Source organism: Akebia trifoliata, chromosome 1 (assembly GCF_017979445.1).
Source record: "Akebia trifoliata isolate Shusen 1 chromosome 1, ASM1797944v1, whole genome shotgun sequence".
NCBI classification, from domain to species: Eukaryota; Viridiplantae; Streptophyta; class Magnoliopsida; order Ranunculales; family Lardizabalaceae; genus Akebia; species Akebia trifoliata.
This window is the reverse complement of record NC_141375.1, coordinates 20,093,035-20,117,435: the sequence shown is the minus strand read 5'-3', so window position 1 is coordinate 20,117,435 and position 24,401 is coordinate 20,093,035. Positions and strand designations below refer to the sequence as shown.

The window sequence follows — 24,401 nt, the reverse complement described above, 5'->3', positions numbered from 1 at the left end:
CCCCCACCCCCTTCTGACATACTCTCTTGATGTGGCATGTACTAGAATTATAGATTTTTCATCAAAATACACAAATACACTCCCCATAAATATGTGCAACTTTGAACCTCGAGAAAGAAAATCTATGGTTCTAACACATGCCACTTCATGAGAGTAAGGGGGAGTCATAAAATCATTATTCATATTTTTATCATCATCATCCCCAAGAAGTTAAGGGGATTGGGAACAGAAATCAAGGGGTTGTAAATCATTTTTCATTAGTCAATACAAGAAGACAACAAGGGCATGTTACCATTTTAAAAGCATAATGGCCAACACGTGTCCTGACTAGTATTATTATAAACTATAAAGTTTAAACCATTCCGAGCCGATTTGAGACGAGATGACTCGGTATCTGGGGCGAGTCGAGATACCGGGTTTTAAAACCATGCCAGTGGCCCGAGTTACTGAAAACTGTATTCGATTCTGCTGCGACTGCTAGAGAAAAAAGAGGGAAAATGTCGAGCGGAGAGCCGCATCGTCTCAGCAAGCTCGAAGAGGCTCTTGAGGTTAAATCTCTGAGGCGAATCATCAGTGCCTATCTCAAGTCTCTCTCTCTCTCTCTCTCTCTGTGATTGCAATCTATTATCATTGAAATAGCTTCTCTTACAATTATCAGCTGTTTTATCTTCTTGAATCTGAACTTTAATTTACTTTGTTTTCATGAACATTGTTGAACCCCATAAATGGTGACCTCCAAATACAACATGTAGAGCAATGAGGTTCGACAAATATCATCATATAACAAATTAAGATAAAATTTTTTTTTCTTCCATTATATGTCTCATATTATATACCAATAAGCACAGTGACCAGTTTGGGTTCAACAATTATTCGGTGTGGTCTGTGGGTGTGGGGGAGAGAGGGTCAGTTAGGTTCAATTTTGATAAATCCAGAAAAATTTCGATTGTTTTTTTTGGGAAAATTTCGGAGATTATACATTATGACCACAGTAATCAAGTTTGGGTTCGGCAATTATTCGGAGTGTGTGCGTGGTTGAGAGGAGATGGGTCAGTTCAGTTCAGTTCAATTTGGATAAATCCAGAAAAATTTCGGAAAAAAATTGGAATTTTTTTTGGGGATTATACATTATAATCCCCTAAAAGATAGAGAACAAAATTGCTTTGTTCCCATGCTGATATTCTGAGGGCTCTCCTTTCCAAATTTTCAAATACCATCCCGTTTGCTGTGTGTCCTCACGCTTGATGAAACTATTTGAGTTTTAATGAAGGTGAAGTTCTAGAGATTAGAAAAGGTTTATGCCTTCTTGTTCACTTATAAAAAAGAATGATGCCTTCTCGTTCCAGGGGAAGGTGTCCTAGCAAGGTCATTCAATGCACCAAAATCTTTATGTTGAAATCGGTAGAAGTTTCAATTTGTGGCTTTAAAATATTTTTCATTTCTTTTATCAATGAATTTATCATTCTACTTTTGGCGGATATCTCCACGTTTTTTGAGCTTCCAGTGACATATTCATCTATCATTATTATTTTTGTTGCTGTTATTGTTAATTTTAATTTCTCCATTGTCAATAGATGGGATTTCACTTATGTCCTATTTTTCTCTCTTTCACCTTTATCTATGATACTAACCAAATTTTTTCTTATTATAAATTCTTGTCCTACAGTTATTCAGATGCTGCAGAAGAAGATGTCAAAAGATACGAAAGATCTTTTAACAAACTTCCTCCTTCCCACAAGGTATTCTTTTTCTCAAATTAGCTACATTAATTGTTTAAACTTGAAGTTTTTATGAAAACTACATATGAAAAACAAACTTCAATCTGCCTTTTGTTAGTTAGATGTTTTTTGTTTTCTAGTAATTTTATAATCACGTTAAATGATCTTTGTTGACTTGATACTTTCTCAATGACTATGTCCATCCTTGTACGGTTTTCGTCATTGTGTGCTCTCTCACTCTCTCTCTCTCTCTCTGTGAATATAAAAGCTAGTTTAAAATGGTCTCGAGGCTTATTCACATGTTTTCAGCTGTCCTGTGTAAAGTTGTGTGCTCGATTCTTTGTGCATATAAAAGCACACGTAGTGTTATCAGAATCGAATTGGATTGTTTAATGGAATGAGATTCTAATTGAATATCATGTTGGATCTTAAGATTGAATAAAGAAAATGATTAATAAATATTTTCTTTATGAGTTAAAATTATCAAATAGTATGAGAGGTTAATAGGGGGTGTTTTCCTCTCAATTGGACGAGGTCACAAGAATCATTATTTAGCTATGTGCATATTCATAAAATGTCAATTAAGACATAATAGAGCTGTGCTAGAAGAGAAAGTAAGAAGGGACTACATGGTTGAAATTGTGATGGCGCAACCTTGATGGTTGATATTTTAATTGTTGTTCAGAGTTTAAGAGGTAGAAGCAGAGTAAGTTTGGTGATTCAACTCGTCGCAAAAGGGCAACAAAAAAAGAACACTAGAGGTGGGTTGTGAACAACTGGTGACACAAGACACAATTGTCAGGAACACATTTCATACAACGAGGTTGTAGATAGTCAAAGATGGCATTGCGATGAAAAATGTACAATTTAGGCTTGAAATTAATGTACACCTATCATCCTTGATTGGCAAGGTATTGTCAAAGGGCTCTAGACTTATTTACTTGATTGACAAGGTACTTGATTGACAAGGTGCTTGATTTCATGCTTTCAAGAGGAAACTTTGGAGCATCATCCCTCTTGCCATTTGTTGTGGGATCTGAAAGGAAATGAACGTATGGATTTTTGAAGATAAGGAGAACCAAAGTTCTGAGATCCATCTTGGGTCTTTTCCTTTGGAGGATGGTCTTCGAGGAAGCGAAAGAGGTCTTCTTTAATGATTTCATGGGGAGATGGGATTGAGTGTGTAGTTAAGTGTTATATTTTGGTAGGTGGTTTTTCTTCTTTATTTTGTTTTTTCTTTCCTTATTTGTCTCCGTTCTGGTGTGGCCACCTTGCCCACCCCTTTTTTAATAAATTTCTTTATCTATCAAAAAAATCTTGGGTCATGTTTATGAAGGTGGAGCTCAAAATGGCGTTTTGGAGCGTTAGGGGTCTGATAAGTAGATAGAGGAGGTATTTTACATGGAGCTTATTCAAGAACTAAGGGGAATATATGGTAAAGCTTCAAAAGATGAAAATAGATAAAATGAAGGATGGTTGTGTGGCAGAGATATGGGAGAGGAGGAACGTGGTATAGAGTGCTCTTCGATTTTTGGGTTTTGTGACGTGGGATAAAAACGTTGTTGAGGTGGAGGATTTTGCATTAGTTGTTCTCTATCTCGAGAAATCTCTCAAAACATAGAGATAATTAGATAGGACGCAAACTAGTTTATTTTTCTTTTTTATCTAGGTCCATTTTGAGTGGTGGTTTAATATATTCTCACATGTGAATTGGAAAGTCCCACAAGGGAGGTCATCATCTATGTATTATCCCATTTCTTTCTTCAACTGTATCTAAAGCTATATCCTCTAAGTGGCACAGGGTGGTATATAAAATCAAAAGAAAGGTGACTTTTGCTTATGCATGGGCATTCGAAGTCGCATAACCCAAACATACATAAAGCTTTTAGGTCGTGTGACTGAGAATTTTCTCATCTCCTGTGTTCCAAAAAGATCCTTAAATTGTGAATATATTTGGGTCTATATCATGTTCTTTCCATTATTTTACTTCAAATTTCTTTTCAAAATAATGTTAGTTCTTTTATCTCACCAGTAGCAAAAACTTAGCTGAATTTTTAGGAATTTTCTCAATTTATGATCTGGAGAAATGAGGATTCATTGATAGTAAATTTTTACTGTTCATCGCTTAAAATTTAAAGAAAATGAGAAGTATTTAAAACAACTACCATATTTTTCCACATTTGTTTGTTTTAGGGATGCTACTAGGTGAAAAAATCCCTCTGTTAAGGTTTTTTGTTAGATTCTTGTGGGAATGATATTCATCTTGTATTTGTTCTTTCAAATGGTTGTGTTTTGATATAGTGCTGCATACATTGTTATTCTTCTTTTTCTATTACGTCTTGAAATATTTGCTCGTTCTCCTGACTTCTTTAAGTTGGCAACTTTTTGTAAGACTTCTCCACTCCAATTGAACTTCATCTATATATTTTTGAATATTTATGGTTCGTAGTTTATGGTAAACTTGAAGATTAGTACCTTGGTTTCACCCTCTTCTGTACTTGGTGCTGGTGATTCTTAAAATCCGTTTCTTAATCCTTTTTACTAGTATTGTTTGTAATTCAAATGTTGCTTTTATTAACTTAATTTATTTCTACAAATTTGCTAATTATTGAATCATTTCACTTGCATGTGCAGGTTCTCCTATCTCATTTCACTTCAAAGTGTCAAAGGCTCAGACGGTATATAATGCTCGCACCTCACGTTCTCCATCTAACGATATATTGAGCATGAAATGTATATTTTATTCAAAATGTAAAATCCACTGAAAAAAGTATTTTCTGAAAGAAAAATAGTTCTTGGATTACTAGTTTTGGGCCCTTTTTTTCATCTTTTAAAATTGACATATATCTTCATTTTCTTTCCCTAATTTCATTTAATGCCTTTTTACCGAAACATCTTTTTTTTGATAATTATAAATTTACTAAAACTCAGAAAAGATATAGCATGCAATTGAGGTGACCAACCAAATGAAAACAAAATTAGAAACAAAAACAACTAGGAAGCACTCATAGTGTCCCGTCTAAAGGCGAAGTTCTCAAAGAAAATTCCTTTGAACTCGGGACATAATTTGCACAAAAAAAATAGCAACCCAAATTTATTTAACACAATATCTTGGAAAGAAGATTTTGCCCTCTTGAAGATTCTCCTGTTTCTTTCCATAACCCCCAAATAGTAGCAAAAGGTAGAAAATGCCACATAATTTTCTCTCCTTGAGAACAGAGAAGAGTCCCAACTCTAGAAGAAAGACAAAACTGAGTTTGGAGTAAGTCAGGAAAATTTAAAGCGATAAAAAAAGTAAGACCAAATGGAATGAGATAAGACACCGTGAATCAAGATGTGGTCCACCAACCAGCCATTTGAATAACATAGGGAGCATAAATTTTGAAGTTACAAAGCCATGATTAATTAAGTGATCAAGAGTAGGTAACTTGTTGAGAGTAGCAAGCCAAGAAAAGAAACGCACCTTTGAGGGAGCCTTATAAGCTTGGAAGGAAAATGATGAGAAGAACTAGTAGAAGCAGACAACCTTGTAGCGAAGGAACTAACAGTAAAGTTAGGACCTTTAGTACGGGTCCACTCCTACCCATCGTCTTCCATTGACTCCCAATGAGCATGATCAAGTTAGCGGAGCATTATTATGTTGTCTTAATTTTATACATACATACATACAGGGATTCAATAGCATATATATATATATATAATATATATATATATATTAAGTAGCATATTCATCAAATTTAAAAAAACTTTTGTTACATATATACCCATGATCAGGGATTCAATGTATCAAATTATCATTAATTTCTTTCTTTTTAAATGTGGATGCAATAGACTTCATCTAGGTAACTGTAACGATCTAGTTAGACCTTGCTATGGTAGAACATGATGAAATGATGTTTGGAATGAAAAGTTAGCATACTACTCAAGATACAAAGACCTGAGATTGATTCAATGTACCTTGAAAATGCATCTTAGGTTGCTAATAAGCCCCAAGTAGTGTTTGCCAAAATAATAATGTCATTGGCGAGATGGAATTTGGATAGGATACATTATGACTTTCACCCACCTTGTATCCACCTATGGGAGCCAATAGCGTGTCTTTAATTAACATTCCACTTTTCACCTTATCTATGAGAAACAAAAGTGAAGATTGTGGATTTTCAAAGTGAGCCTCGATAGCTTTTGAAAAGTCAAAAGCATACCTTTAAGACATTAACTAAATTGAAGAAGAGAGAATCTATGTTTCAAATGTTGACAAGCTTAGAAACGTTATGAAAAGAGCCGTGCTAAATTGACTACAAAAAAGACACTCTAATATACTCAACTGACGTGGAATATGCATAAAACCATGGATTTTTTTCCTTAAGATGCACAAGGAAAAATCTATGGTTCTGTCCACCGTCCACACCAGTTGAGTGTATTTGAGTGTCTTTTTTTGAGTCAGTTTAGTATTATTCTTTGAAAATCGTGTAAGAGCACAAAAACACACATTCATATCTAAAGAAATGAGCAATCAAATATGAAAATGCACTCATTATTTATTATACTTCATAATTAAGATTCATTTCAAGCAAAAACAATAAGATCAAGTGTGCAATAGATGTTGGTGTAAGTATCTGAGACTCAGACTCTTAGAGCTCGATTTACATATTTATAGTGTTCATAGTAATGAAGTTTAGCGGGTGTTCGAAAACAAAGCTACGGAGGAACACAAACCAGTCTTGGAAGTGTTATTTTCTTGGTGTAAAAGGTTTAAGGAATTTAGGGGTATTTTCTTTGAAGATTTCCTTGTTAGATGTGAGAGGGTGTGTAATACTAGTATTGAGTAATCTTTTTCTTGTTTGGGCCTGTTTTGGTCCTTTTTGGGTGTTTGGTTGCCTTTTGATAGGTTTGTATTGCTTTCTCTCGGATGGTCTTCTCAACCTCCGTTTTTTGAATGGAATTATCTTTACCTATCAAAAAATAGTAATGAAGTTTAAGGATTTAAAAGCAAAAAAAAACAGCTGCCTTACAACTTGAAGAGGCTATAATCAAGGTTTGAAATCTGTTTCATTTCTTCTTTGTCTCCTCTTACTAAAGTTTCTATGCTCACAGAAAATGCTTTTTCATGTTGGTGTTTCAGTATTTTGAAAAATAGAAAATAAAATAAAAAATGCATTCCAAGACAATTGGAATGTATTGATACATCCTGATACACTGTGTGTAATTTCAAGTTTTAAAATGCTGTTTCATTTGCGTTTCAGTATTTCAAGAAACCCCAACGTAGCATTTTGAAGTAATAAAAATCCGTTCTTTTGATAGATAAAAATAGTTTGTACATAAATAAATATAGAAAAATGTTATTCAAGTGATTACATGAAAGTTAGAAATAAGTATCATGACTTATTCATACAGATTTGCTTTGGAAATGCTCCCAAACAAACATTGCTTAACCCAAACCATTGCAATTCGTGCATAAATAATGCTAGAATTAAAAATTTTAAGTGATTGAATGAACCTTAGAAATGATATGTCACAATTTTTCACATGGTACATATTGAAATATTCTGTAACATTCAGAGCCAATATTGAATGTCTTGAAACATTTTGTCTGATGCATAATGTTCAAGATGTCTAGATATGGCATCATTGGGGATAGTCTGATTTGACATGGCTCGTGGTTTTGGCATAAATTGAGTGGGCTATAACTGGTGTCTCGGACTTAAAAAATCAGTCTAATAACAAAGACCTTTATTTTTGTCCATTGAAATAATTGTCCTTTTGATAGCTATGAGTTGTTACATAAACCTATATATTTGGACACCATTATAATGGGTCTGATGGTTTATATTAGACTTTTATTTTTGATGATATCTTGGCGGATCCTGATGCTGGGATTTTCATTGTAGGTGTATTTCCATAAATTCCGTTTTCATCTTGAACATGCTTCAGGTAATCCACAATCCCATTTTTCTAAACCTATTCTTATTCTCCTTTCCCATAGATCATTATACTTGTTAAAATTTCAGTTCCAGGTTTTTTTACTTGTGATACATCTCTACTGAGTATGGAGAATCTAAGTTGGTTTACACCTTGAATATTTGAAATTGGTTCAAGAATTATTGTAGATTTATCTTGATTGTCTGACAGGCATTTGAGCCCCCACTTGACATGAGCCAGGACATATGCATTTGTGAACACGAACATTTAGACAATGTTACTGAGGATCATCTCTTTGGAGAGAGGAATTCTTGCTCTGGGCAGTCTACCTCGACCAGTGGAAGAACATCCTTTTCAGAAACTAACAAAGCCAGTTGTGGGGAAAGGAGTGATCTGACTTGTGATTCACCAAAAGGAAAGACTACTAATGAGGTGCCTTCAATTAACTATAGTAAACCTTCTCAACAAATGAAAAAGCCAAGCATAGCAAGTTATTATATGTGTCTATATATATAACGTCCCGTTCGGCAGCAAATTTTTTGTCTTATATGGGTTAGAAGTTTCGGTCCTCACAAAAAATCAGCCAATTTTGAAACTACTAAACCCTTCAAAAGTGGTTTACCAATGAATGGGAAAAATTGATGGTCCACGATTCTTCAACTTGTAAACTGGGTTTATAAGTTTCGAAATGGGCTGATTTTTGTTGAGGATGATCTTCTCACCATAGAGTTCATTCTCATAAAAAATCAGCCCATTCTAAAACTTCTAACCCATATAGGAAAAAAATTTGGCTATCGAACATTGCCCTATATATTATAATTTTTTTTCCATCTAGAAATTTGACTTATTTTGATAGCAACAGGAGGTGCCAATGGCTTCTGAACCTATTATGGGAAGCTGTTCGGTAAGCTTGGAGGATAGCAAAGAATCAGATAGAGCTGGTGCCAGTGCTGTTAAGGTTCTCAATAATCAGGAGGCACTTTGTTCCATCACCGATTCCAATGGAAATGTAAGCTTGTTTGGGTCATACTTATCTATAATTGAGTTAAAACATAACATATGAGATCAAGCAGTGTAATGCTTACAGTAGCACGAGTGTCTTCCCTACCATTGCCCTAGTCACGTAGAGATGGTCCACTTTTAGGGGGTCGAGTTCATGATTCAATAGTTCATTTTATTCTTGATTTAATTGTTCTGATGTCTGATCATGGACCGTTTTTTTTTTGGCTCAATTTCCAAGAAGTGCTATTGATCGATTGTTTAGATATTTAGACTCACCCATAGACTTCACTAACTAAGCTAGTTGGCATCTTCAATTTTGTCTCCACTAATTGAGTACCAGTTTTTGTCCTTTTTATTTGCATGGTACATAATAATTAAATACAAAATGGCACATGGATATAACTTGAGGTGAAAACATATACGTTGTAAAATTCTTCTTCTCCAACTGATAAAATAAGATTTATTTTGTTTAGTAATTAGTTAGTGACTTAGTGGGTTTAGGAATGTTTCTAGAAGTTATTAGTAGGTTTTATGGTCTTTATGAAGCTACCTGTTTGTTCTCATAGATATAGGATTAGTAGATTTAGTTTTAGAAGTCTATAAATATAGAAGTCGATTAGTGACATCAGTTGTATCTGGAGTTCCATATTTTTTTTCTTAAGAGTTGAATTGACAGCCTTCTTTGACCTGTTCAAGTATTAATGGAGAGTTTTTAGTAGACAGCCACATGTTGAAGGGGGTTCAAACTATGAGCAATGAATCCATCTGGTGAAGTCCAAATATTCTCTTCATAACACTAATAGATATTGGTAGATAATGTACATCCCCTTATTCGACACTTGATATTCCTACTCAACGACCACAATAGATTCTAGAAATCCCGTCTTGTCACTTCTAAGATAGTCTCCATCCACTTTAAGAAAGCTACAAGGACACTACTATAGGAACTTAACAGAATTAAATGACGGGCATTGTCTATCGATTCTGTAATTAGCTTCTAAATGGACTAAAAGTTGATAGGACCAATGTTCCATTGATTTGTATTAATGGGCACTGGAATGAAAATGTTTATTATTGTCTTTTATGTTTTTGGCAAATATAGCAATTTCATTTGCAAGAAAGACAAATACAAATACGAAGGTGCCAACTTGCTAAGTTGGTTAAAGTCTGAGAGTTGATACCATGACCTGGGTTTAAACACCTGCCGTCACCTATTAATTAGTAATTACTAACCACTCACTTGCTTGCTTATAAAAGAAAGACAAAGACAGAGAAATGTCGCCTAGGAGGGCAAGATGCCTACATAAGCATAATTACAAAACATCATCAATCCCCAAAGATTACATATTCGCAAGGACTCCATGTTCTGACTCTTCCTTCACACTCTTCTGTCTTCTTTACTTCCGGAAGTAGGACACTTTCAATACAATTCATCAGCCTAGAGACAGCATTCACTTCGCAATCATTAAGGTTCCATCAGAGGCTTAAATCCTAACGCATAGAATCAATGACCAAATCGTGAAGTTCTGAATTGGCATATTTTCCTGTTTGATACGGAGAAAATATAAGGGAACTGATTTCTTTACACACCACATCCACCCATAAGACTTGGAGAAAGCCATAGAAAAGCTTCTTAAACTGATTCCAGGTACTTCTTTTTAGTAACTAGGGCAGAAAATGTGCTTTTGGAACTGTAATTCAGAATAACTTTTTCCTAGAACTCTTCAATCATTTTCATACCAACAAGATTTGAAGAAAGTCAGAAAAGCCTATTAAACATGGGGTTTTTTCCCTTTCAAAGCCTTCAATGACCTTCCACACATCTTCCTCTTCAAAAAGTCTCTCCAACCAACTTTTTGCTCCAAACTTCTCGTTGAAAGGAAGGTCGTCTAGACTACTTCAAACATTCTCACCCTGAATACAATTTTTAGTACATTTCTATATTGTTCTCTCTTTCCCACACCCTCTACCGGCTTAATTCTTGATATGTGACAAGCTATTCTATACCCATTTTAACCATCTCACCTTTATTTCCTACTTCTAACAGATTTCTTATTACGTTGAAAATTATAGAATGTGATTTGGCTTTTTATTCTCTGATTTTGATCATATGTCTACACTTCAACTTGTGTTTCCTTAAACTGCACTATAGGATCTTCCTCATTTTCTTCAACTTCTTGCCCTGGAAAAATTTCTTTTCAAGTAATCTATCATTAGCTTCAGCTTCCTTCTTCGGATGTATCACAATCTGTTTGTTCTTCAAGTTGGAGGCATAGGTGTTGGTCTTCCATTGTGCTCCACATAATGATCTTAAAGCCATGGTCTCCCTAGTAATATCTCATTCTTTAATGAAGAGAACATCCCACCATACAGCATTAAAACACACCTTTTACGGTGAATTATTTACTAAGATTCACATAAAAACTTGACCAAATTAGCTATACGATCTTACAATATACAGGGATCCGTTTTTCTGTGGAGTTCTCCAACATCAAGTTTGATACTTTGGTCCATCCCATTTCTTGTAAGCCCCAAACCAACTTCTCCAACTGAAGTTCCACACTTATAGGAATTGAAAAATAAGGAAGAAATAATACTTCTAGGGATTGAGAATAAGGAAGAAACAATCTCACTAATTCAAACAGAAACTAAACTAATTACTAAAGGTCTAGCAACATTACTGAAATTGGAAACTTCTTGCTAGAGTTTACGGGCACATGGTGCTTCTTGCATGGACTGGGTTAAAACCCAATTTGCAACTAGCATGAAGAATGATGATTATAAAATTCATATTGAGACAGAAGAAGGTTTATTTAGGCCTGCTTGGAATATAAACCAGCTTGATTCTTCTTTGCACACCTCCTCATCATCCTCCGTCATTTATGGAACTCTCTCATGCTTAATATTGTGTGTTCTATTTCCTATGTAATGAATTTTTTTTATTTGGTATATGGACATCCAGGTAAGCTCACCCCCACATGATTGGTTGGATCCGTCATTTCAGTTGAACGTTCCTTTAGTTGATGTTGACAAGGTATATTTGCTCTTTTCTTGGCAAATTTCAATTTTAGAAGGTTCGGGCCATTTGATTTTCCTAAATTTAAAAGTGATCAACTTGCGAAAATTATATGTTTCCAGGCCTATTTTTACAGGATCATTTCCTCAGACAGATACCGGATAGAATATTGATACCTGTAAAATTCTTGTTTATCAAGTTGAATAGTTTGGTTTTGTCTTAACTCCTAGAATGTTGTGAGATATATGTTAGATTCTTGTTTTCGTATCCAAAATTTGGTTTCAGTAAATGAAGAAAAGTTGATAGTTTATCTTATTGAAAAAATGCATATAAACTTAGCCCCATCCTTGTTACACCTAATCTATAGCTGTAACTTAGCAATATTTTCATATTCCTTGTCAGGTCCGATGTATCGTGAGGAACATAGTTAGAGATTGGGCACCAGAGGTACTCATTCATCTCGTATGTGCTTCTAGGTTACGTGTTCAGGATTATATCTCGCTAATTTGGACTAGTCCATCCATGTTGTTTTTATTATTTCTAATATAGGGATGGAGAGAACGTGATCAGTGCTACAAGCCTATTCTTGAAGAGCTTGATCGCCTATTCCCTTCTCGGTCTCAAGACAGGTACACCATTCCCTAGTTTTGCTATTTTTACATAAAGAGCAGTGGACTTATTTTTTTCTCTTTCTGGAGATTATACCTTTCTATACTATTCTTGAAATTGGACTAAAATCATAAATGTTAATAGGCCTCCTTGCTGTTTAGTTCCGGGTGCTGGACTTGGGAGGCTGGCTTTGGAGATTTCATGCCTTGGTTTGTATATAGTAACAAATCATTACATAATTGAACTTCATTTTACATTCTAAAGTACCTGACATTGTTTTTTAATCATACAAATAAACAGGTTTTATAAGCCAAGGAAATGAGTTCTCATACTATATGATGATCTGCTCAAGTTTTATTTTAAACCAGTAAGGAATCCATGAATATTTCCTTCAATCTCTGTCTTTTTCCGAATCGAATAATTGTCATTTTAATCACATACTTCCATTTTTTACCCTTTTGTTAGCACTCAGACTGTTGGGCAATGGACAATTTATCCTTGGATTCACAGCAACTGCAACTCTCTTTCTGACAATGACCAACTTCGGCCTGTTTCATTTCCAGATATCCATCCAGCTAGGTACTCACGTTAGCCTTGCTGATGTTACTTTCATGAATTGCTCATGTTTCAATTTTAGTTAATGTTCATGCTTCTTTGTTCTCAAATGTGTCCGTAGGATTTGATTATTTGGGTTGAGTCCGCATTTCAAAGTGGGTCATTCTTTGTTTTGATAGTGTAAGATATTTTTATATAATTATACTACAGGAAGAGTAGGTCAAGTGTTTGAAACCCCATGAAGCTATGAATTTCTTGGGGCCATTCTCCAGTGTCTGGTTGACCCTCGACTCATCCTGTTGCAAGTAGGACTTTCTTAGGGGGCGGTGCATGTGACCGTGGGATTAGTCCCACCTGACGGGTGGGGATACCCACAATATCAAAAAAATAAAAATATAATTATACTACAAGGTGGCATGTGCAAACGTACATGTATAAAAAGGGGTTATCTGTAATTGAAGGGCTTCTAAATATCACATAGTAAAAAGGATATTTTTGTAATTTTGAAAACTAACAACGTGTTTCTAAGGTCTTCGTTAGCAATTTTCTTGGTTTTTGACCAAAATGAACCTGATTATATTAAGTTTAAATGTAAAGGTGGAGGCATTTGTGGGATCCAAGATTTGGTGTTGAATCACTTCTACTCTGCTTTCTCTCATTATAATAGTAAAGATCTATGAGATGGGGAAACACCAATATAAAAGAAGTTCTGGAAAGGAAGAAACTCACCAACAACACCCTATTATATACGTAAGAACTATAAAAAACTGCCACCCATGATGGAATCCAAGCTGGTAATGGAATCGATAAAATGCTTGAGTGGATCCTTATTTAGCAATGTTGAGATCAAGATTATAGTCCTTGTCTCTTAAGGTTTAACAAGTCATCAGGTGTATCTAAGGTTGGTTGCCCCTGTAAGGTGTGGTGGAACAAGGCATAAATTAAAACAAATGCTGTAAAAAATCGTAATAAAATTTTAAAAATTAATTCATCATAGGAATAGAGATAAATGGAGTAAATAAGCTTGTTAGTTCTTCTTTTGCTATGACATGCTGTAATGAAGAATCTCGCTTGTTTACCCTCAAACTCAACTCCATACTTCATGTGAATCTTTTCTATTTCTTCTACTCCCTCGTTTTCTAATTCCTTGCACCATTTTCTAACAAGTTACCAAAGGACAAAAGTAAGAACAAAGTAGTAACAAACAATAAAAGAAAATTTTCATGAGTTTGTAAAAAAGAAATAGAAAAATAATAAATGTAAAATTGCTTGCCTAAAAAATCTTTAAAGATTTAATCAAGTTTTTATTTGGTGAGTTTTGTTGCATGAAGTCTAGAAGAACAATGGAATCAAAATCCGATTTCAAATGAGCTCTCAATTACAAAAACTCCCAAGTTGGTGCAACTATTGCTTGTATGTTAAGGGTCGATTCCTGTTTTTTTTATTTTTTTGGGCCTAAATGTAGACCTTAATATCATTTATATTTTTTTATTTAAATAATAATAAGCAAGCTGGTTGGTGGTTAGTAATTAATAGGTGAAGGTAGGTTTTGCACCCTGGTTGGGGTATCAACTCTCACAGCCATTAACCAACTTAGCAAGCTGGCACCTTCATATCATTTTTTTTCTTCATATAATTAAATTAAGAGGGGTATTTTGGAAAATAACAAAAAAAAAAGGGTTTCTTAACCTCACTTCCACACTTAAATCTCTAGAAAAAATGGCCGATCACCCAAAGTGTGCTTAATCCTTACTATAAGCCTACCAAGCCATGATCCTTGAGGCTTTTATTTATTAATATATTGATTAAATGCAAGAGTGGAAGTTTTAGTTATAGATATTTTGGTAGATTGAATCCAATAAAGGGTGAAGTCATCCTAGTTCTCTTTATTAGGAACTCGTAGGACCTTGATTTGATTGAGTTTAATAAGCTTGTGTTTTTTGAAGGTCTTCTTTACTTTGTGGGATGCTAGAGTATGCGTGTGGTATCGTAATGCAATATTTTCTTATTAACTTTTTTGTGTTTTTTTACATTGGGAGATAGTTCATCCCCATCCTCTATTGCTAGGTCCATGATTGTTATGTAGACTTGAGACTTTCTTTTGGCCAGTGTTTTCTTTCCTTTCTATTATATTTTAAAAAGAAGATCCTTATAATTGTTTTCCTTATGCATAGGGATCATTTCCATTATACTTGAATATCTTGGAAAAAGACCGGTTTTAAATTTCCTTTTTTGATTACCTTAGAATTTGGAAATAGAAATATTTTCAATATTTGTTTGTCTTGTAATGTTATAAATTTTTTAATATACTTCTAAATTTTTTTTTTTTTTAGTATAATAAAAATACAATGGAAATCATATGATAAACACAAGAAAAAAAAATATTGATACTCTGGGAAATGAAAAATACTCCTCACTCATCAGTCATCATATGGTAAGAAATGACCATTTAGAGTAAGAGCAGCAAAATTAGTGGCAGTACATGGTGATGTATGTATGAGATTCTAAAAGCCAAAACCACTTGGATTTACCTTTTAAGTCCTCAAGTTGTTGGGAAACTGATAGTTGAATCACCTCCATCTTGCTAGGGCTTGATAAAACTGTTGGCTTATGTAATTTGACAATTGGATTCATGACATGCTGGAATGGGTATTAGTTGATGTAGTCTTGGGCATATTGGCCATACTGCTCTGATTCAAGACTCATTTAGATTGGTCCCAAATCATAATAAAATAAGATAGATTCTATTTCCACACCAACTTATGCTAATGCCACCCCAATTCATATGTAAATCTCCTAAGAATTACACATCTTGGGGTGGTGTTAGCAAAAGTTGGTGTGGCAATAAAAGCTCTGTAAAATAATGTTTTGACAACAAAAATTAGATTATCATGTAATCGACGTTTTTAGGTCTTTCAATACTGTATTTTGTAAACTATATGATGGGGTCTTACATGTTTTATCCTATTTATTTATTGATTTTATACAATACTCAATATTGTTAATTATGTTTTTAACTCCTCCCTATCAATGGAAACTATCTCCTCCAAGAGTAGGCGTAGCTTCAGCTTCTGATCCATTCTTCCAATAGCCTCTGTATTTAACTTTTTAATTTCTTTAAGGGCTTTAAGCTTTTTTTAAATAGAACACCTGCCCTGCCCTAAAAGTAGTATGAAACCTTTCTTACAATGTTTGAAACCTCCAACCGCATATTCTCGAACCTAAATGACACTAGGCGACAAGGACTCCCCGCAGACAAGAAGCAATGGCACATATTCGGATGCCAGTTTAATATTGTGAGGGGGAGGCCCATCGAGAGGTTTCTATCAACAAACTCCCAAAACTCAGAATGAATACGTGTATTTGAATAACATTACCTTCCACCTTCTCGACATATTGTATCTTTACTCCCAAAACCCTAAACATTCCAAGAAGTTGTCATCAACTCCATAATTGAGATGAGGCCGGTCTTTTTTCCCCTCCCCCTTATCCTGCGATCTATCTTCTTTATTCACATGGCCTTTTAACCCCCAATACTTCTCTAATCAATTTTGGGGCTACAACCTCACTCCCCATATTTTCCAAACCTCTCCCTGTAGCACTCTTCCCACTCAACCTTTTCAACGGTCCTTGTTAAACCCTTTCAACAATCCATCACATTGGATTGGGATCATAAGTTTGCATAGATAATGCTTCCTTCTCACACTTTCCAATGCCTCCCCTGCCCCCTCCTCCAACACTATGATCTCCACCCCTACACACTTTTGAACCACCTTCCCTTGGTCCACCCTCAATGGATTTGAACAATTTCTTCTCTATGCTTGGTGCATTTCAAAGCATGCTCTCCCTTATTGGTCAGACCCTTAATGAATTTTTGACCAGCACCTTTGAATTGAGAGCAAGTATAAACTCCCCCCCTGAATCAAATGAGGGGTTCATGCATGAAAGCCCACTTAGATGTGTCATCTGTATATCTGTACCAAAATTATCATATCTGCCTTGGATTATTCCTTTGACATCCCGTGGCCTTATTATAGCAGAGCTAGCAGCGTTTTTAGAGGCTAAAAAAACTTGGGTAGAACCATCTCCAACCATTCAAAAGATCTACTATCATATTTGACTACCACCTTAAATACATATGGAACGATATCTGAACATTTATTCAAATAATCATTTGGATTCTAGACTGTTACTGAGGCATCATGAGTGACCAACTGATTATCAATCTTCCTTCTAATCCAACATCAACAATCTTAACTACTTGACGCGGGGAAACTATAAAGATTTATTCTAGGATCTAGAGAAAAAGGGAGAGAGAAGAAGAAAAAAATTCCAAAGAAAAGATTATTTTCTTTATTACTTTACTTCCTATTTATATGAGATACATAGAAATAGGAAAAGACCAAAAAGGACAAGGATAAAACATTATATATGTTAACACCCCCCTCAAGTTGGTGCGAAGCTATCACACATGCCCAACTTGCTAACAAGATGATCAAAACTAACATGACCCACGACTTTAGTGAGGGCATCCACTAATTGTTGGGACGTTGGTACAAAGATAGTGCATATTTAGCCGGATGTAACCTTGTTTTTGATGAAATGACGATCAACCTCAATATACTTTGTGCGATCATGTTGAACTGGATTATGAGTTATGTTAATGACTGCCTTGTTATCATAGTATAACTGGAATGATTTAGGAGATAAGCATCCTAGCTCATGAAGTAACAATAGCAGCCAAAGCAACTCACATATACCATGTGCCATTGCCTGAAATTCAGCTTTTGCATTTGAGTAAGCAACCACAAACTGTTTTTTTTACTTCTCCAAGTAACCAAATTACCACTCACCATAGTGCAATACCCCGAAGTTGAGCGTCAATCAGTAATTGAACTTGCCAAATCCGCATTAGTCCATGCCTCCACTCTCACGTGGCCATGCGATCGGAATAATGATCCCTTTCTTGGGCACCCTTTTAGGTATCAAAGAATACATAAAGCAGTGTCAAGATGATTTGTACAAGGAGCATGCATGAACTGACTTGCAATTCTCACTGCATAGGCAATATCTGGTCTAGTAAGACATAAGTATATCAGTTGTCCAACTAGACATTGGTAACGACGAATATCCTCCAAAACTTCACCATCACTTTCTTCCAATCGGTGATTTGGCTCAATGGGAGTATCAACTGGTTTAACTCCCAAGTTCTCTAGTTTTCTGAAGTAGATCCAATACATACTTATGTTGGGAGATAAAAATGCCTATCTTTGAGCGAGCCACGTCAACACCTAGAAAATATTTGAGGGGTCCAAGTTCTTAAGAGAAGTTTGCAGCCAAAGAGAGTAGAACACGAATGGAATTCATCTTTGCAACTGGAGCTCTTGATAGTCTATGCATAGCCTTTGACAACCAACCTAGCCTTGTACCTATCAATCGAACCATCTGATTTATACTTTACTGTAAAGATCCATTTGCGCCCAACAGATTGCTTCCCTTGGGATAAGGCTTTCATTTCCTCATCTATGGCTTGTTTCCACTTGGGATTGGAAAGAGCTTCTTTCACACTAGAGAGGATGGAAATAAAAGACAAGGTAGTTGCAAAGGAATGATAAGAAGGAGACATACTATGATATGAAACAAATTGAGAAATAGGGTGCAATGTACAAAAATGTTACCTTTATGGTGAGCAATCAAAACATTGAGGTTAGGGACTGGAGATGTTAGATATGAAGTTATGGAGACATGACTTGGCTCCTCAAGAGTGTGACATGGTGCATCAGCAATGACTTTTTTCCCTTTCCTTGTGTAGGTGCGTCCAAAAAGATTAGGTGCTGATGTAGTTGGTTGCACATGCTATATAGTAGAGTCAAGAGGAATTGAAATAGATACATTGGGAAGAGGTTCTCGATCCCCCAGAATAAGATGAGGGTCAGAACTAGGAAAGTAAGATTGATCCTCAAAGAATGTGATATCCATAGTGACAAAGCACGAGTAGGTGGATGATAACACTTATAGCCCTTTTGAGAACTAGAGTTACCAAGGAATGTACACTTCATAGCCTTAAGATCAAGTTTAGTACTTGCAGGGCCAAAGATATGAGAAAAACAAATATGTCCAAACACTCGTGGAACCATTGAAAACGAGGGACGATCTGAATTAAGAGCCATTAGAGAAGGTTGAAAGTTCAAGACACTTGAGGGAGTACGATTAATGATATAACAAGCTGTAAAGATTGCCTCAGACCAAAAATGTTTTGGGACAAGCATCCCAATCAGCATGGCCCTTCCTAATTCCAACAAATGACGAATTTTTCTTTTTGCAGTACCATTCTGTTGGGGTGTAGAAGCACATGAGGTTTGTTGTTCAATCCCCCTGTGCAACACAAAATTCTTGAAGATTGCCATAAGAGTATTTACCCCTTTGGTCTAATCGAAGGACTTTGATCTTCTTGCCATACTAAGTGAGGACCACGGGATGAAAATCTTTGAATATTGAATAGACGTCATCTTTGGTCTTCATCAGATACACCCATGTACATCCACAAAAGTGACAAAATAACGAAAACCTAATAAAGAAATAACAGGGGAAGGCCCCCAAACATTAGAATGCACAAGAGAAAATAAAAAACTTTTATTCAAACTTGTTGGATAAGATGAGCGACAATGTTTAGACAACTGATAGACTTCACATTGTAACTCTAACAAAGATATGGACTGAAACATAAAAGGAAATAGACGATGTAGTTATTAAAAAGAGATATGATCCAAACGAATATGCCATCGCATTATCCGAGATTTATTGACTTCCCTACTATTACTTTGAGATGCATGTGCTTGTGAAAGATGTTGAGATACTGGAATGTCGAGAAGATACAAGCCATCTATTTTATGACCATTGCCAATCACTCTCTTCGTTGCCAAGTCCTGAAAGACAAAGTGAGAAGGAAAAATTGTAACACAACAATTAAGATTTTTTTAACACCACTAATAGACACAAGATTAGTAGTAAGATTAGGAACATGTAAAACATTAGACAAAGGAAAACTATTAAGAACTGTGATGGTTCCTTTACCGGTTATGGATGATAAGGAACCATTAGCTAGACGAATTTTGTCCTTGCTTAAATAAGGACTATAGGACTGAAAAAATATGATATACCTGTCATATTATCTGAAGCTTCTGAGTCAAGAATCCAGGAGGTGGAGTGAGATGAGGAAGCATGATGAGTGGAAGTAGAGGTACCTGTGTGTGCAAAAGAAGAAGTCACAGTGGAACCATCCAATAGAGCTCAAAGACGAACAATATCATCCTGAGAAAATGGTGCATGTGCCATCGAAGTCGACATCTTAGAACTTGGAGGATTATTTGGCACGTTAATACTAAAAGCATGATGGGCTGCAGAGGAATGACTCTTAGGCTGAAAGGAGTCGGGACGACCTATCAAGTCCCAATACTTTGCTCGAATGTGACCAAACTTGCCACAATTATCACATTTTGGTCTTTTTCTGCTATTGAATCCCTGTATGGATGCACCCTGTGTTGATTTACCAAATTTCTTACCCCCTGAAGACTCCTCCACTCTCTTTGTTGGCTACCATGGCAGATCTGCCACTCATGGGGAAATTCAACTGTCCCATAGCCAATCATCGATTTTCCTCACTTTGACCATATGAGTAGACTGTATTCAAAGAAAGAAGGAGATCTCTATTTAGAATTTGAACCTAAACCATCTCAAACTTAAGATTCAAACCGGCTAGAAACTGAAAGATACGTAGAGTCTCAACATGCTTTTTGAATTGTGCAATCTTTTGAACTTTTCCAATTAAAAGGTAAGTAGTGCTCTAACTCTTCCCACATACTACGCAACTCAGAAAAGTAGTCTGACAATGTTTTGTCCCCTTGTTTGAGATGGGATATGTTCTATTCCAATTGATAAATCCTAGCACTGTTCTAAGCGTAGGAATAGATCTGAGTCATTGACTCCCATATTTGTTGTGCTATTTTCTAGAATAGGCATCCTTTGCTAATTTGAGGTTGCATTGAGTGCAACAACAAAGGAATTTTTTGCATCCCATTATTCGTACTTGGGATATGAAGGACTAGGTTGTTTCTCTTTCCCATTAAGATAACTAGCCTTTCTTCTCCCATGAATAATCAACTTTGCAAACTGAACCCATTCCAAATAGTTTATGCCATCGAGTTTGACTGTGGTGAGTTGGAGACTGGGATTTTCATCTCTGACTTGTGGGGATCCAAACCCATTATTGTTAGATTGCCCGGAAGTGACTTCTGACATGACTTACAGGAGGAAAATAACTCTCGAAAAAAATCCAAATCACACTTAATACTGTTCGGAAACACTAAACAACTACTCCAGCATTGGAGTTGGTTCTACTCTCCATTCTAGGTAACAAAAAAAAATTGTTTATTGATCTTTAGGGCTTTTACAACCGTGACATGGGGTGTGACAACCAAAAGATGAGTTCAAATTAGCCCTACAGAGCCCAAGAAGAAGAGATCTGCCTTCAAAGGATTTAGGAGAAGAGATCTGATTTTTGGTGGGGTGCAAGGGCCCTATTGATGGTGGCAGCAGCCCCTATGACTGAAAACTGGGTGTTGGCAGCCCCAAAAATGGGTGGTGACAGCCCTATTGGTCGGAGATCCAAGTGGGACAGGGATGGAAAATGGGGGGTGACAGCCCTAGAGATCTGGAAAATGGAGGGTGACAGCCCTAGAGATCTGGAAAATGGAGGGTGACAGTCCTAGAAATCTGGAAAATGGAGGGCGATAGTTGTAGGACTCTTTTCCTGTACGGTTCTCTTCGATTCTTGATCCCTTGTGATCTTGTGCTTTGATACCATGTAAAGATTTAATCTAGGGTTTGGAGAAAAAGGGAGAGAGAGAAGAAGAGAAAAATTCCGGAGAAAATATTATTTTCTTTATTCCTTTACTTCCTATTTGTATGAGATACATAGAAATAGGAAAAAAACATAAAAGGACAAGGATAAAACATTATATATGTTAACAAAAACTTCTAGTACCGTTCTTCCACACTACTCGAGGCATGGATGCCTGAGCACAAATTGTTCGAATAAAGGACATTTTGTTGGTAGGTAAGTTGAAGTTGGTCCCATGACCTCAAAATTGCATTAATGGAAAACAACCGAACTATGGGTCCAAGCTCACTTTTCCAAGTAAAATAAAGGACAGTTGTTGATGATGGAGTTTTGAGTTCGATTGATATTCTTCAAAAAAAAAAAAAAAAAATCTACCTATCACAAAAATATTTGTTTTCAAACAAGAGTTGTATCATTTAGATATCCACACATTATTTACAAGAAATGAGGGAAAATAATAGGATTCCAATAAGCAGTTAATTATAAAGTTCTTGCCATTGCCAAATAATTGGAATATTGGTTGCTTCCTTCAAAACTTTCATTAACTTGATCTCCTTATTCTGAAATAAGTCTCAAGTCTTTTGTGGATGAAGAGTTATATTTTTTTTTACTAGTAACGGTGAAGGTAATTTTCACAGTTCTGTTTCTTTTCTGAAGCCCATTTGTTCACATTAGCTCATTTTCTTTCCATGTTGTCAATTCTAAATAACTAACATAAGGTTTGTAATATGACGATATATGTTTGGATTTATTTATTTATTAGTGTTTACAAGTTGGATATGCACAACTTTCATATCATATTTTCTCGTTACGTATCACCAGTCGTTATCTGATTATTCACATAGTGTACCAAGCCCATCAATATTTGGTCCTCCTTTGGTGAAATTGCAGTAAAGAATCGGCCTGATTGTTGATCCCTGTTTATCAGATTGAACATTTCAGTCATGGGATTGGAACCTAATATTTTCATCCATGGATCTTTTCATGGTACCCAGGATGGAAAAATGCTTGAAATCCAAGGGCTATGAATCACCAATTGAGCTGATTTTTGATATGTACATACACCAAGGCAGTAACTAACATTCATGGAGGTTAGTGGGCCTGAAGAGCGGTCCAAGTCTCCAATTTGGGATGTTCAACTCATGAGACGTGGATTAGTGATCAACATCTCCCTTTATCTCTACAGAAATAAATGCTCTTTGAATTCTTTGGAAATATAGAGTTTTTTTTTTTTTTTTTTGGGGGGGGGGGGGGGGGGGTTGTTTCTTGTTATTTTATTTTCAAAATTTTAAGTTCTTTATTTTAAAGGTGAATTAGCAAGTAATTGCTTATATTGGATTTATGTTTATTATTAATCAGCTATTATAATGAATGTTTCACACTTTTGTGCTTTCTGTGTGCACCTATTTTTTTTTTCTTTCATAAATCAAATTGGATTGTTAATTATCCAAAAAAAAAAAAAAATTCCTTAAATTGTAATCATTGACTTGATTTTGCAAGCAGTGCAGGAATTACAGAGGGCTTTTCCATGTGTGGGGGTGACTTTGTTGAAGTATACAATGATCCAAGCCACGAAGGTACTAAGCAGTAGGTCAACTTATTTTTCTTTCTCACCTTTCATTCTAATTTTCCAGTTTGGGAAGTTGGCAAGAGTTTTCATCATTCAATATGGTCAGTTATCTTTATTTTGCTAGGTTAAAACTGTTTGTAATCATTATCCTCTAATTTATTACATTAAATTAGCTTTCACCAATTTGTCATGATATTTTTCTTTCTTAGTACTATTCTTTCCCTAATATTACTTATAAGGTATAAATAAGAATTGAGTCGTGCTGGAGTGACCTCAAGCTGGAATCTCATATCGCACTTCTTGATGTGAAAGTGGATACGAACCATAGATGCTTTTTCACTCGTATCACAATGAAAAGCATCTAATGCTCCCATACACTTTCACTTCAAGAAGTGCGATAGAGGTTCCAGCCTGAGGCCACTTCAGCATCATTCATAAAAATTATATGTTTTTAAGAAATTATGATACATATTTTTTCCTAGTCTAAAATATATCCGTCCTGTTAAATTAGGTCAAATGGCACAATTAAATAAGCGGTAAGTGATAATGCTTTGATGTATCCAAGAAAACTAGTTTCATCTAAAATATCCAACTTTCTCTATGAAAGACTAATGCCTCATCTTTAGATCCTGATACACAATGATAAGGAAAGAATGTTACTAAACTCTGTAATGTCTATTAGCTGACTAACAGATAAAAAATTAAAATGGAAGTTTGTTTTTGATAGGTAAGCTGGACTTGAACCCATGACCTATTAGTTGCTTTGGAATGTGTCAAACCAACTGAACTATGGGTCTAAGCCCTTAAAATTGAATTTAAGAATGTAGAAGCAAACAACAAATAAATGTCGGAATGAGGTTGAGATTTACCCAACCTAACAACTTTAGACTAAGAACAATTAAGAAGCCTAATACTTTGACTAGGAGAGAAACGAAGAGAAATCAACAAACTAAAAGTACTTGTCATGTGGTTTGATGAACCATAATCAATAATCTAAGGATTGGATGTTGATAGTAAACAAGTCAATGCCATATCTGTCTAGGCTTAAGTAGCAGTAGAAAAGATGATTGGGGCTGAGATTTGGAAATGATTTTATCATACTTATCCTTGGAG

The 24,401-nt window shown here is 35.4% G+C and overlaps 1 protein-coding gene across 2 annotated transcripts in view; it reads left to right on the top strand.

Moving 5' to 3' along the window:
* The first annotated feature begins 440 nt into the window (after nucleotides 1-440).
* The window catches only part of LOC147410861 (uncharacterized), a 29,300-nt gene continuing 5,339 nt past the window's right edge, over nucleotides 441-24,401 (top strand). Inside the window, exons 1-13 of one of the 2 annotated variants that reach the window (XM_086441004.1) lie at nucleotides 441-586; nucleotides 1,667-1,739; nucleotides 4,353-4,396; nucleotides 7,607-7,649; nucleotides 7,848-8,069; nucleotides 8,500-8,646; nucleotides 11,602-11,673; nucleotides 12,058-12,102; nucleotides 12,205-12,284; nucleotides 12,409-12,473; nucleotides 12,565-12,631; nucleotides 12,730-12,843; nucleotides 23,222-23,295. In XM_086441004.1, the coding sequence (XP_086297130.1) occupies nucleotides 498-586; nucleotides 1,667-1,739; nucleotides 4,353-4,396; nucleotides 7,607-7,649; nucleotides 7,848-8,069; nucleotides 8,500-8,646; nucleotides 11,602-11,673; nucleotides 12,058-12,102; nucleotides 12,205-12,284; nucleotides 12,409-12,473; nucleotides 12,565-12,631; nucleotides 12,730-12,843; nucleotides 23,222-23,295 (1,135 nt within the window). In that variant the 5' untranslated portion in view covers nucleotides 441-497. Of the gene's footprint in view, nucleotides 587-1,666; nucleotides 1,740-4,352; nucleotides 4,397-7,606; nucleotides 7,650-7,847; nucleotides 8,070-8,493; nucleotides 8,647-11,601; nucleotides 11,674-12,057; nucleotides 12,103-12,204; nucleotides 12,285-12,408; nucleotides 12,474-12,564; nucleotides 12,632-12,729; nucleotides 12,844-23,221; nucleotides 23,296-24,401 lie in introns of both variants that reach the window. The other variant, XM_086440998.1, reaches the window with a different exon arrangement.